The sequence below is a fragment of the Miniopterus schreibersii genome, assembly GCF_964146895.1.
Source record: "Miniopterus schreibersii genome assembly, chromosome: 17".
In the NCBI taxonomy this organism is placed as follows: Eukaryota; Metazoa; Chordata; class Mammalia; order Chiroptera; family Miniopteridae; genus Miniopterus; species Miniopterus schreibersii.
Genome location: NC_138117.1, coordinates 7,902,516 through 7,917,506, shown reverse-complemented (window position 1 = coordinate 7,917,506; position 14,991 = coordinate 7,902,516). Strand labels below are relative to the sequence as shown.

At 48.0% G+C, this 14,991-nt stretch overlaps 1 protein-coding gene across 28 annotated transcripts in view; it reads right to left on the bottom strand.

Moving 5' to 3' along the window:
* Positions 1–12,113: 12,113 nt before the first annotated feature.
* Positions 12,114–14,991, bottom strand: part of RIMS2 (regulating synaptic membrane exocytosis 2) — a 215,843-nt gene continuing 212,965 nt past the window's right edge. For all 28 annotated transcript variants that reach the window (XM_081117158.1, XM_081117172.1, XM_081117165.1 and 25 more), the window contains one exon: positions 12,114–14,911. In XM_081117158.1, coding sequence (XP_080973284.1) covers positions 14,693–14,911 — 219 coding nt within the window. In that variant the 3' untranslated portion in view covers positions 12,114–14,692. The remainder of the gene's footprint in view (positions 14,912–14,991) is intronic.

The window sequence follows — 14,991 nt, the reverse complement described above, 5'->3', positions numbered from 1 at the left end:
CCTCTTGCACTTGATATATCTAGTTATTGATCTATTTAAACACTAGATGGTTATTTAATTTGAACACAAGCCTCTGGAGTTCAGGGACTCTCATATTTCTCTGTGATGCCAAGCCTCTCCCCTTTCCTCATCTCCACAGCACCCGCCTTACACATATTTATCGGTTGGACTTAAATTAGGTGACAAAAGGATTGAAACTACTGATAGACATGTGCATTAATACAATCAGCACAAACAAATATCTGCAAGAAAACCCAAAGAGAGTTGGTGAATTCATTCTAACTCTAGAGTAGAGAAAATGAAGAAAGTGTTGGAAAGACTAGACGCACTGGTTTTAGCTGAACATTTCACCTCGGGCTAAACGATTTGTTCCCAGGCACAGCCAGCAAACAGGCCCGGCTGAACTGCCAAGCTTCTGGGCTCTGTAGCTGTGTCCTACAAAGGGGAGCGAGTTCACCCAGTGCCCACCTCCCCGCTGCCCTGCTTAGGGACTAACAGGCAGGCTCCTCTTTAGGTGGGAAAGGAGCAACAGGCAACAGCAAGGAAGTTACTCTTTAACGCGTCTGATGTCGCGGACCACTCCTAGAGAATCAAAGCCAGGTCTTTGGAAGAAACTTCATCCCGACACAGACGGTCCTGCCTGAAAACGCAGCCAGCCTTTGGAGTGAGAGCTGAGACAAACCTACAGGAGCAGGACTTTCCACCAAGGTGAGTAAGAGGTTGTATTTAAAGGGAAATGATGCTCTAAACTTGAATGTTCTTACTCAAATCATTGGGCTCCCTTCGCCTGCCTTCTTTCTTCTATTAGATTCATTTTTCTAAGATCTACAGCAATTTTCTCAAACAGAAACTTTGTAAAACACTGCACCTTGCTCATGAAAATGAGGCAATGATTTTTTTTCTCTCTGAATTGAATCAACCATTTGATATTCTATCTCCTGCCTCTGGCCAAGTCCCTCTCTCCCCAGCTCTGGGACAGGCCCAGAGACAACCGCCCTAATGAAGAACCACCTTTGGGTCAACGACTGGTTCTGTCCCATTCTCAGCGACCCACATCAGTGACGGTGGGGCGATCTCAAGGCCGAAACACAAAGGCAGCAAGTAATGGGGTGCGCTCAGGTGCCTAGGTTTGCATCCTGGCTCCCCACTGAGCGCTTTGTGAGCTTGGGCAAGTTACTTAACCTCTCTGAGCTTCAGTGTCCTCACTGGGGAAATGGTGATACCTCAGAAGGCTGCAATGAGAGCTAGGAGAATTAAGGCAAAGAAAGCATGCTGCCAACCCCACCCCGCACACGGCAAGTACTCGGTGAGCCGCAGCTTTTATTCATGAGCACTGTCAGGTGTGGAGTCTATGGAAATCTCATAGACCTCCCTACTCACATCACCCCAAAGACTGAGGTGTGTCCTGACCACCACCTGGGATCACCTGGAATCCTGCCCTTTGGGTGCAAGAGCCAGGCATTGAACAACACTGTGCTCTCTCTTTTTTTTTAAACCCTCACCTGTGGATATTTTTTCCACTGCTTTTCAGAGAGAGTGGAAGGGAGAGGAAGAGAAACATTGATGTGAGAGACACATCGATTGGTTGCCTCCCACATGAGCCCCGACCAGGGCCTGGGATGGAGCCTGCAACTAAGGTACGTGCCCTTGACCGGAATCGAACCCGGGACCCTGCAGTCTGCGGGCTGACGCTCTAACCACGGCGCCAAGCCAGCAGGGCCACCACTGTGCTCTTAGAGAGGGGCCCACTGAGGCCCAGAGGGCTACCTTTGCTCAGCCGCGTGAGGCCAGGACCAGAGGTCAGGTAGCCTCATTCTTAGGCTGATGTTCAGTAGCCACCTTAAGATTTTAAAATTTGGGCAAAGGAGGAAGCCGTGTCAAGATGCGAATCACATGAAACTGAGTCCGGGCGTGTGTTGTGCTTAAACGGAGCCGCTTATGACGTGGGCATTCAATTTCTGTAATCTGTTCTAAATTTAAGCATGCAAAATGTCAACTTATCTCGCTATTCTGCTTGGGTTAAAAAAATAAAATTTCAATTTATGGCTGGATGTTAGAAGAACTGCTGCTTCATTTCAAATCCTGACAGGCCCCTCAGGAGCCGCCATGACCTAGAAGTCACTTCCTGAGCTGAAGGTCAGCGTGTTGGCCCTGGAAGGAACCAAACTTTCATGGGCACCTGAAAGAGCCAAACGTTCTCTCCTGCCATTTGGGGGGTAGGGGGTGGTCTTGAGGTTCCCACTGTTCCTGGTATCACCTGTGCTCCGAAATTACCCCAGCCCCCTCCCCTGCATCTGGCCCCCAAAGTGCTGCCACAGAGCCCCACAGGGCTCCCCCGCAAGACCTGGGGTGCTGCATCCCCTGGCCTCAGCCCCTTGGTGGAGATGTGCCCCACCTGAAAGGGCTCCCCTGGACTTAGTGCCAGGGCCTCAGCGACAGTGTCTGGCTCTAGAATCCCAAGTCCCTTTTCAATGTCCCTGCGTGTCTGGGACTTAAAGAAGGTGCCAGGTAGATTCAGTATGTATCTCCTGCTTTTGTTTTCTTAGGTGACAGCCTTTCACAGCCTCCCATTTCCTTATCAAGGCCTTTTGAAGGCTAAAAGTCCTCTCTAAAAAGACAAAGGGAACAGGATCTGGGAGGCCTTTTGTTCATTTGCTAACCAGGTCAGGTTACATCCTCTGCCTGGTATAGATAAGCAAACGTATTTACATTTTTGTAACTTAGAGCCAAGAGGGCAGAACTCTGGGGTGTCTGGTGCGTTCACAGCCTCATTAATGGTGTCACAGATCAGAAGCTGTCATCACTCCCCACGGCCAGGGCTGCACCAGAGGCCGCCCAGTCCAAAGCCTTCCCCTGATCACCTGCAGTCTCATCTTCCATTTCAATTCCCAGCACATTGTTCATCTTCTGTCTCCAGAGCACAAGAACTCTTGAAGTGAGTCTGGACCAGCCGAGTCCACGGGCCCAGAGGAGTGAGATGCGCCACATCGAGGCTCTCTACAGTGATAACTCCTGTCATGTAGGAAAGGCCGGGAAACAAGGCGAGGACCAGAAGAGGAAGGAAGCCCCCTGGGGTAGGGGACACCTGCATATCCACCAAGGAAAGGAGGCTGTTTCCAGGAGACACCCAAAGCCCAAGTGATAACGTGGAGGTAGAAGAGTCTAAAAGGGTGGCTGCCTCCTTTCTCCATTGCTGGACCCACGGGAATAAAGAAAGAATTTCAAGTCTCGGCCCAGCTTCTCCTTTCGCAATGTGTGCTTGATGTGCACACGACCCTCTTTCCCATTCTCTGTGCCCAGGAATATTCTCGAACCAGCTGCTGGAATCCCTCCCTCCCTCTGCTCCCAGTGCCCCTCATCACAGCCGCAGGTGGAATCAGGGGCCACACTAGTCAGCTGGTGGGAGCATAACAAACCCTCTGTGGGCTTCCATGCCAGCCGACCTACACCAAGAAGATGGCTACGTGGACTTCACACACTGACTTTCAGAGACGAGACATCAGTCAAGGAGGAGCCCACGTGGGGAAGAGGGAGCGAGGCCTGGGGACAGTGCCCAGGAGCATTGCCACAGGCAGTGGGGAGCAGCTTTGATCTGCTCCGGCTGCAGAACAAAACGTCACCACTCAGTGGCTTAAACAACTTTTTGTTTCACAGTTCTGGAGGCAAGCAGTCCAAGATCAAAGTGTCAGCTGGTTTGGTTTCTTCCGAGGCCTCCGTTTTTGGTTTGCAGATGGCCACCTCCTCACTGTGTCCTCACAAGATTTCCCTCTGTGTGTGCACATCCCCGATGTCTCTCTGTGGGACCAAATTTCCTTATTTTATGAGGACACCAGTCATATTGGATTACAGCTAGCCCGGCCTCATTTTAACTTAATCACCTCTCTAAAGGCCCTATCACCAAATACAGTCACGTTCTGAAATGCGGGTTAGGACTTCAACATATGAATTTTGGGAGTACACAGTCCAGCCCCCAATAAATACTGTAGGAGATGCATGTTTTAGCACCTTGTTAAGGTAAATAAGAAGAGAAAACTCTCATTAAGAATCCCAAATATGCCAGCAGTAAGTTCGGGTGCCACGGTTTCCACACAAGGGAGGGAAGAGAAAGGCCGGAGGCAGGCAGGGCAGCTTCTCTGTGCTGTGGACAGTGCTGGCCCTTGAGCCCTGACAGGGAGTTAACGAAAAGGTGAGGTGGGCAACCTCAGCACAGGACAGCAACATCCCCAGACACTCCTGCCCCAATTCTTAGTTTTCTTTCCAGCCACACTTGGCAAAGGTCGCACCTTTACCTTCCAGCTAATTATCGGCTACCATTGATCCTTAGAATTTCTCTTCCCAGCTCGCCTACCACCCCTTCTAATATATATAATGCGTTCCTCCTACTTGCTCCTTGGGTCTGTGTGCCCAGCCCCAAGGCCGCATGGGCTATGGACGTGGGTGCCTACCCCCGAAAGGGCGCCAGATGGGAAGAAGCTACCAACCGGACAAGTGGGTATGTTTAGGCCTCTGATGCCTGGGGATACGGAGGCATCATCTCTTTATGTGCAGAGGACACATGTGATCTGAAGTCAGCTTGCCTTCAACCAGGAACGTCTGAAACATCACTGGTACTGAAATAAATCCTTTGTTGACTTTAAGCCACCGAGGAACATTTAGCTTATCACTGCTGAGAGCACGGATCCCTGTGACAATCACAGAGGGTCCACTGTTGGCAGTGAGTAGGAGGCAGCCTTGGTGACCATGATCCGTGGCTTTGATCTTCCATGGGTGGCTTCTCAAAGCTGAGGCCTTGGGAAAGGCTTCTTCTTGTTTCTAGGTCATAATGAGGAAACCCGGAGTCTAGATGGCTGCAAAGAGGTAAAATGTCGCCCAAAGATAAAATTCTTTACTTCTTTCTAAAAGATGTAAATCAGAGACGGTGCTTTATCTTATGAAATCACATAATGGCATGTATTTTGCTATGATGGAGCCGGAAACAGGCTAATAGCAATAAAAACACAGGCTTACCCGAGGAGACAAGATGAAAGGTGTCCCTCTCTGGCCATTTGGATTCTTCTATAAATTTTCTTTTTATGCCATTTTTTAAAATCTTTTTTTCCTTTTATATTACCTTAAAAATGTTCTACCTTTCTTATTGATCTCTATTTAGTATGGATAATATTCACCTACGTGGTGTTTTTTAAAAAAATACTTTTTCTTTCTTTATTAAAGAAGTTTTTAATTTTATAAGCTCAACTCCATCAATCTTTTTCTTTAAGACTTCTGAGTTTTTGTTTTTTATTTTGTCTTGTTCAGGAAGAGCTTTTTTATAGCGAGATTACAAAGAGATACTTTGAATATCTATGTTTCCTTCTTACATCTCAATCTTTAATCTGCCTGGAATTTATTTCTATGTGTGGTATGAGACAGGGATCCAGCTCAGTTTTTCCGCCTTTCTGAGGATCCCTCGTTGCTTTTTAGGGGCCTCCTTAGCTGCCTTGAAAAGCAATGCCAGGAAATGATCAGCCTACCAGGTAGTCCTGAGGTCAGCAGCAGGATCCTGTTCTGTTCTAGCTGATTCTGTTTTGTTCAAGCCAAAAAAAAAGTGCAAGTGAAATCAACTGGGATGCTCAGTTGTGACAAACATGAACAATCCCCTCTTTTGCTTCTAGGAGATGCTCTGACCCAGGGCTCTACCACCTCCAATTCATTTCCTTTCCGTTTCAAAAGCAGCCAATATACATGGACTTTATACCCTACACCCTGGGAATGATCATAGCCCAAGACACAGCTCTACGCTCCAGGCACTTAGAGTCCAAGGAGAAAACCAGAGCATACCTGTTCGTGCACACACACAGACACGTAATAAACGCACACATGCAACTGACAGGGAAGTGTACACTCATGCCGAGGGGTGATAAACGCTCCGAGGCAGCGAGCAGAGATGCCCCCTGAGTGCTGAGGATGCCTGTCTCCCCTCCAGGGCGCCCAGGGGGCGGGACGGTGTCATGGTCATTTTCCTCTGCCTGGAACAAAGTAGGGAGGTGGTGTGAGCTGACTGGAAGGGAAAGAATAGGGTGCATGGGAGCTGGGAGGAGAGAGGCATCTTCAGGGGCGGGGGAGGTCAGAGGAGGTTGCAGAGGCCTGGGCTGGCCCCAGGGTTTGCAGAGAGGTAAGAGGAGGGCGGGGCCGCCCGGCTCCCTCCCAGCAATTTTCTCTGCTCTGGCCTATGCCTTCGGGTTGGGGGGGAGGGAATTTAAAAGCTGCAAAGAGGATGCTGCTCTCCCTCCACCTTCCATCTCCAAAAGCCAGTTTCTCTCCGCGCCCCGACGCAGGCGCTGGAAGCGGCATTTGAATTCCCGCCCTCCTGGCCCCAGACCTCCCCAGACGGCTGCCCTGTTGACACGAAGCCGCCCTGGGACGCACCAGCTGCGGGATCCAGCTGCGGCTTCACCTGCGCCCGCCGCGCCCCTCGACGGACCGCGCCCTCTGCCGGCCGCGCCGGGTGTTGCCGGCGACCCCGTCTCCCCCCCGCCCCCCAGGGGTCCCTGGGCTCAGCCCCACCAGACCCTGGACCCTTCCCTGCGCTGGCTCCCGCCTTCCTCCCCAGACCACACTGTCACCAGCCGCTCCAGGTTAAACCACCCCCTAAACTCCGGCCAACCCGCTTGTAAAATGGGGGTGCTGCTTCCCTCCGGGGCGCTCGCTCGGAGAGCTGGGTGACAAAGTGGCTGTAACGCACTGACCGCTTGGCCCCAGCGCGGCCTGTGCGGGGAGGGGGTGGGGAGAACGGGCCGCGGCCACATCCCGGACCTGGTCATCCGTTTCGGCCTTGAAGATAATTTGGGGACTTTTAAGATGTATGTCAATCAGACCGATGCATTCTAACCCTCCCCTCTCCCTTGGCATCCTGCAAGGGGCGCCCCTCCCCGTCGGGTGCCGAGGCGACCCAGGAAGGGCGCTCGCTCCCCGCACCCCTGTCCGAGTCCCGCTGCTTCTCCCAGCGCAGGCCGCTCTGGGCCGCAGGGCCGGGCCTTGGAGGCCGGCAGGAGCGAGCCCTGGGACCAGCCCTCACAGCTCACATGGGAATCTGACCCCCTTTGGGGCCCTGTCCAGAGAAAGCCTCCCTCCCGGCCAGGGACCCAGGGCAGGCGCAGGAAAGGTTGGCTCACTCAGTGTTCACTGAGCACCTTTCCCACCTGCAGCAGATTCTAGGAGCTGGACATACATCAGTGCAGGAGACAGACATCCCTGCCCTCCTGGAGCTCACCTTACAGCGGTGGAGGGCCCTGGGGACCATAAACAGGTGCTGTGAGTAAATAGAAGTAAATTAATACAAATCAGTTGCTTTGCAGCTCACCCCAAATAAAACGTATATACTAGTTCCAGTCACAGTTTAACTCGACCATAATGGCCAGAGTGACCTCTCTCGTCTCCTAAGGCCACAGGGCTGGTGACCGAGTTCTGCACAGGTCGGTCTCGCTTTCTCTTTTAAAAACCCTCAGGGGCAGAAGAGCAGTGACATGGGAGCAAGGCCAAGCTTGTACAAATGTTTGACTACATTCTGCAAATCCGAAAATAGGGAGAGTACAAGTACAAAAGGTATTTCATGGTGAGCCAATCAGGGCCGGTTCAAAACGTTCAAAAGCAGCAGCCTGGACAATATAAGACACCAAGAAAGAAACTGCCTCAGCAGATCTCGAGCCCGCAGCAATCTTTCCCAAATGTGGCTGGTTCCGTGGAGGGTTTTCCTGCAGGAGAAGGCATATGCTTCTAAGCTAAGGAATCCTGGGCATTGAGAAGTAAATGCCTTCTAGAACTTTCATTTACTGTAGACACACACACATACACTCAGAGCCTGTTTTAATTTTCCTTCTAATCCCCCAGAGCTCTTTCCCCCAGAGCTCTGGGTACCATGGGACCCTCCAGCTCCAAATCGTTGCTTGGCTCATGCCCCTGTCCCCTGGGAGTCAGCTGACCAGTCTGGGATCGACTCCTCAGCCACCCAGTCACTTCCCTTCAGGAGGAAAGGCAGAACTAAATATCATCTGTTCAGTTTCATCAGAACTAAATGTAACTGGAAAGTATCTGTCTCACTCACTCATTTCTTTGTTCACTTGTTTATTGTATGTCTGACTCCACTGGAAGATAAGCTCCATGGGAACAGAAAGCGTATCTTGCTTGCTCTCTCTCCAGCTCCTAAAAACGGCGTTTGGCAAGAGAAAATGCTCAATAAATATTTGCCAAATGAACGAATGAAGACCTGTCAGGTTTCATTTGGCAGAGCAGCCCTGATTTTGCTGCTACCTCAAGCACCCATCTTATTTCCCTTCATTTTCTCCGCAGCCCGGGGTTCGGCCTCTCCTTTGGATGGCTCCTTCCTCAGTCTGGCTTCATATCGGGCCCAACGCCTCCTGAAGCCGCTCTCTTGAAGGTCAACCACATCTCCTTCAAGGTCAGGCCCAATGGCCTTTCCTCGGCCTCAGCTTCTTTGACTTACCTCCAGATCCGGCAGCGAGGAACTTTCCTGAGACACTTCGCAGGATGTGACCCAAAACTAAGCCGAGCCCCTTGTTTTTCGTTTGCCTCCTTAAATACGTGTCCTTCCCACTGCCCTAGAGTGAGTGTTCTTTGAGGTTCTGTGCTTAGAGCTTCGCTTCCCCCACTCTCTTCTTTACACAAAGGATTGTAGCTACGGCTCTGTCTTTATTGCCTCTCACCTGGATGACACTCACGGGAGTCAGGACAGTGGTTCACAAACGGCAGTCCTTTTGCCTGAGGCACATGTAGAATTGTTTTTCTGCACTCACCTTATGTCAGGAATGATCATGTGACTTACTTTTAGCAATGAAATGTGAGAAAAAGCGCCATGCGTTACTTCCTGGCAGTGATTTTGTGAGCTGGTCCTTGGTTTGCCATGTCCCCCTTTCCTGGTCTCTGTGATCTCTGAGGCTTTATTGAGCTGGAGCCTCCGTTAAGCTTAGTCCTTGAGTAACTAGGATGAACAGAGTCCCACTGCTGAACTGCAGTGGCCATGGAGCGGGAGTTACCAATAAGCCATTGTTTCAAGCTACTGTGATTTTAGTGGCTCGTTATTGCAGCACAACCTGGCCTCACCTGACTGAAACAACAGCTCAATCTGACTTTTTTCCTCAAGCTCAAGCTACATTTCTCCAGCTATCATCAACATAGAAATCTTCTTTACTTACAGAAGTATAAGCCCAACATATCTATTCCTATATTCATCATTTCCCTCCCCAACCCTGAAACATACCTCTCCTCCTGACTTCTCTACTTTGGTTAGTGACTCCAACACTCTTCTAAAAACCTAAACTTTATATATTCGGTTACTACATTTTGTCCCAGCTTTATTTCCAACCCTGTTTTGTTGTTCCGATGGGTACCTCTGGGTCTAGCCTTGGTCCCTTCATTCCTGGACTATTACACCTCTTGAATCACCATCTCACTTTATAGTCAAAATTTTGCACAAAGAAAACTCCAGCCCTAGACCTTTTCACTAGTGAATTCTACCAAATATTCAAGAAAGAAATATATCAGTTTTACACAAATTCATTCAGAAAGTAGAGGAGGGAGGACTTCCAACTATTTTTTTTCACCGGGCCACCATAACCCAGATAACAGCCTCACAAACACATTACAAAGAAAGAAAATTGAAGACTAATATCTGAATATAGATGCAGGAATCCTTAACAAAATATTCTTCAATCAAATCTTGCAGTTTATAAAGAAGATAATACATCCTGATCAAGTTGGATTTCCTTCCAAATTTTCAAATGGCTTATCATTGGAAACCAATCAACATAATTCACCATATTAACAGCATATAAGAGAAAAACCATATAAACATCTCAACAGAAGGAAAAAAGACATTTGACAAAATTTAACACCCATTCATGACAAGAACTCTCAGCATAAATTAAGAATTTATTCTTAATTTTAAGAATAAAAGGGAAATTCCTCACTATGATGAGTGGTACCTTTAAAAATCCTACAGCTAGCATCATGTTTAATGGTAAATATTGAGCATTCCCCACCCGCCCCCAAAAACCAGAAATCTTGAGCAAGACTCCATGGAAGTGCTGAGGTAGTTTCCCTCTGCTCTTCTCTCTTCCTCTTTTTTCTTTCCTGGAATTTAGACGCGACAGCAGGAGCTGTGGCTACAATCTTGTAACCAGGAAGAAACCTTGAAAACACAAGCCTCTGTATTTAAAAGCTACTTTTACTGGGCACTCTGTTACTTATGGCTGAAGTCAATTCCTGATTCATACAAGTGACTTTGGCTGAGTCCTTGCTCTGCACTGGGCTGTGCTGGGTGTGGTCATTTCTTCTGTCCAACTTAGACTCCCAAAGCCCTTGGAAGTGGGCAGTAAGCACCTCTATTTACAGATGAATAAAGGGCAAAAGAGAAAGTGAACTAGATAGAGAAGCTCACCTCCTTCAGGCACCTCCTTAAAGAAAATCAACCAATTCTGCCTCTGCTCCCGTCTAGTATGAATCTCACCTAGCAACTGATGCATATTTGGGGTACAATAGAAGCGCATGCTCTGGTCCTATTCAGGGAGGCCCTTTGCTATCTGGAGTGGTGTCCACTACGGCGTTGCTTTAGTGCTTGAACAGAATTTGAAATATACATATTAGTATAAATCAATATTTAAAAAAATAAAATTCAGAGGATATACTGTATTACAGAATATTCTCCAGAATTGTCATTATTAAGAAAACCAATTATGTCGCAGAGACAAGAGCAGGTGGCCATCACAGGGCATTTGACCTCAGGGAGACCAAGACCTGACAGGCTCGTGCCACAGGCTGTCTCCCGCCAGGACTGCTGCTTGCTGATGCCTGTCCCCAGGTTCCTTGGACTCTTGGGCCTGCCCCGTGTTCCCTCGCCTCGGATCCAGTGTCTAAGTGCAAAACACTAGGCTTGAAATCCAGCCGATCCACTACCCGGCCCGACGGACGCAAAGCGCGCCTGGCCGACGCTGCGGACTCTGAGGTCACTGCGGTCCCCTCTCTGCTGGTGCCCTTTGTTCTACCCAAACGGAGCTCTGCCCCTGGGCTGGCCGGCCCTTCTCTGAGCGGCCTCCTGTAGCCTTGACCCCGACCTTCCCAGGCGAGGCGCTCGGCCCTTCAGGAAGTCCCCGCATAGACTGTCGCTAAGCCTCCAGGTGCTGGTTCCTGTGCCCCTTTTGTGTCTGGGCTCGCTCACGTCCACCCACTGGCCTGCCTCGCGGAGCTTGGAGACAGCGGGCCAAATTCTGGTTCCAGTTACGGGGGAGGCTGCTGGGTTTTGTTTGGGAGAGGCTGTTTGGAGCCCTCTTCTCCCAGGTGCCCCCCTTCCCCACACTGCCCCCTTCATTCCGGGGTTTTGCTGTGGGCGGTGGGACCAGCACCGGGGGCTAGGCGGGTGGGGTCAGACCTGACCTGCGTTTAGCAACCTTGGTTCTTGGGCTCTGGCCAGGAAAGAATTCAGAGCCAAGACCAAACTACAAGAGCATTTATTTGGTAAAATCACAGAGGTAGAAGTAATTCCTAGAAGAAATGGGCTCAGGAACAAGTTACAGAGGCAGAGGAAGGGCCCTTGGAGCTCGGGAGGGAGGCGGCTGATGGTAACGCCTGGGGGGAGGGAAGCGCGGGTGTCTCCCAGGAGGGAGAGGGCTGGGTCCTCTGTCCTAATGGTTTTAAGCCTGGAGATTTTAGGGGAGTTCCAGGGGAAGCTCTCAATAGAATAGTCAGCAGTTTTCCAGGTGTGTCCCTTCGAGGTTGTGGTCTCCACTGACTGGTTGGCCAGGGCGGAGGTCATTATCCAACACAGCTGGTCCTGAGGTCAGCTCGGCCTGGTTCTGTCAATCTGCGAGCTGCTGAGTCATTTAATCAGAAAGCACCCCCAGATGGAATCACCACCATTTTTTAAAATTAGCAACTTCTAAGGATGTGAGCAGAAATCTACAGAGCTGCTCTACTGAGGGGCACTTGCTAAGACCAGCTTCTGCTGGGAGACGTAGAAAGATCATTTCGTTGTCTCCAAATGACGGGAGTTCAGGGAAGGAGCAGAAGCACGCTTGGGGGTGTCGGGAGAAGAGAAACCAGAGAAAGCCATGCATACAACGTCTGTAAAGAAAATGTTTTATTTAAAGTGTTAAATACCATCACCAGAATGAATTTGATTTACATTAGTTGGTGTTCTTTACAGGACTGATCTGCCCCTTTAACTTCCCCCAACTGGAATTCCCTTTAGTTTTAAAACATACTATATACAGGGCAGCAATGGTCACTGGAATAGTGCTATTTACATACTAAACCACAATTCGAGGTGCAGACATGTGAAAATTAAAAAAAAAAAAAAAATACACCAACTTTTAAATAAATACTGCATAATGACATATACAAATATCCCATACAGTCATGTCCTTCTTATTAAAATTAGAAATAATTTATATAGGAATATACACAAAAGATTATGTGACTGCCTCTTAGTATCAGGAAAATGGTAAACGTTTATCCTAAGGGGGAGTATAGACACTATAGGTCTATTAAACCAATTGTTGCTGGTACACACGTGTCTAAATTATTTCGGTAAAGCTTTTACTCTTTGAACAACTCTACCCAGGGCCATCACGCATCTCAGAATGTCAAGACACAGTCTCGGTGTATTTCATATTGCACCACATAAAGAGAAGGCATTTTTAGTGATACTCATTTTAACTTTTGCACCATATCAAGCATGATAGTTTTAAATGGTCACCACTGAATTTAAAAAGGGGAAAGAAAAAAAAAGAAGCAATTTTTGTTGTGCGTGGCCTTAAAGAAATAGTATGGATATGGATTTCAAAAGTTATTACAAGAAATTAAATCAACCTAAAAGAATGTGTTATGAGTGTACGCAAAGAAACAGAGAGTATGGGTGGATTATTACATTAACCAGTGACTTCTCCTCTACATGGGGACTTCAGAGAAATCTGATTTTGCAGCACCACCCAATGTAATAACAACTGTCTAAAAATCAAAGGCAGGGGTTTGACTCTGGGCGTTTGTGTGTGGACTTTTGGTGATGGCACCAAAGAACTATTAATAGGCAGACTGACTTTCTTTGAGTCGCCTAAAAACTGGAGCTTTAAAATTATCTGTTGCAAATTCATGTTTACTATAGTTCTTTAGAAATATAATTTGTGAAAAACTGAACTTTACTACAGAAAACTGAATTAATAAACAGCCCTGTGTTTCAGGGCTCCAAACTCTTAGCCATGTTTCTATTCACACAGTAAGTGGAAACTGGCTAAAGAAATTGCTGTAATTAAAAAAAACGAAACCAAAGACCTTCTAGAAATAATGCTTTAACCCCTGTATGAATAATGCTGGTGCTAAAAACAAATTCATACAATGGCCGCGTGATTTGAGAATCTTCCTGTAAATGAAACTTGGAAGGTGAAAATAAAATTACCATGCGCTGTACAATAGATGGCAAAAGTTCAAAGACCTTCATCAAACACATGCTGACTCACTTCAATGTACTCCCAAGTCATGTTGCAAAACCCTTTTCAACATGCTTGAAATAAAGCTCTTAAATTTTTTTTCCCTTGAGAAATTCATAAATTCAGAGGCATCTACAGCTCTGAATCAAACACGGGGTACAAGAGAGTATCAGGTGAAAAATTTGTAATTTTTGGAACTCATGTTCACTCTGGTAGGAGAAAGGAAATAAAAGATTAAAAGAGAGAGAAGCAGAGAGGCGAGGAGAAGGGGGACATGAACAATCTGCACACACTGAACGTCGACAGATTTATACGTTTAACACGGAAAGAAACTGAGCGGATGCTTATCTGTCACAGAAAGAGAATTTTAAGTATCTTCTAGAAAGTATTTTCATTTGTACTGTCTGCCAAAACACAGACTATGGTTAAAGAATAAACATGGTGTGTCTTTGTATCACCCTGTTGCATTCTCTCCCCCTTTTAAAACCATGCACTAGTGAAATTTATTTTTAAAAATAATATAAATTGTTGAAAATGGCTGATTTTTATTCTTTTTTTTTTTTTTTTGCAAGTTGCAGCCCCAAGAAAATAATTTAAGTATTCAGCTAATCTGTGTCCATGCAAAGAGGTTTCTTTAATTTCACTCAGTACAGTGCAGCCACAGGACGTCGTCTCCCGGGGCCCAGCGCATCGGGCAGGAGCGAGCGACGGGCGCTGGGCCGGCCGCTCCTGGCCGCCGGCCGGGGGACGTTTTGCCTGGGCCACCGCTTTGGTCTCCTGCTTTTCACCTGATGCTTCCTAGGACTTCACGCCTCGGCTTGTGACATGGCTTAGTGGCTGTGTCGCTCCATCTCTGTGGCATAGCAGGGCTCCGGGGTCAGAGAGATGAGAAAAAGGAACCATAAAAATATAAAGGCGCCATTGAAAAGGGCTTTTGTTGCATGAAACTGACTCTTTGAGATTAATCCATGGCTTCAGATCGAACCGGAATTTGAGTGCTGCTGACCTCCAAACCCGACAGTGCTCCGCAGCTCCGCTCTTTCGCCTGAGGGCCTTCTTTAGGGCACAATGTGTGCGACTTCCTCTGAGAACACAGGATCGCGCTGCATCCCTAGAAACAGGCTCAGAAGACACAACATTAAGCATGCAGTGTTACCAGGGTGAGCGACCTGTGATTTTTTTTTGTAACGCTGGTTGCTATGACAACAGTTTGACAGCTGCTATGAACGAGAGTAAGAAGGTCCGGTGGAACTTTCCAGAGATGATTGGGAAGCTCTTCTTGTCAGAGGGGCCAAGGTTGGATCTACTAGGGAGGAGGTGGGGAAGAGTTTGAACCAGCCGATCACCATATTGGATAGCTCCAGTTCATCTAAAAGTATCTGGGCCACTCCCATGAAAGATTTGTGATCCATGCGGCCATAATCTCCCCAGACAATGATCTGTGGGCAAAGCAGAAAAGAAAGCGATGTCAGCATAATCGTGTTCGTGAAAACCTGCAAACTAAAACACGTCCGGGTAA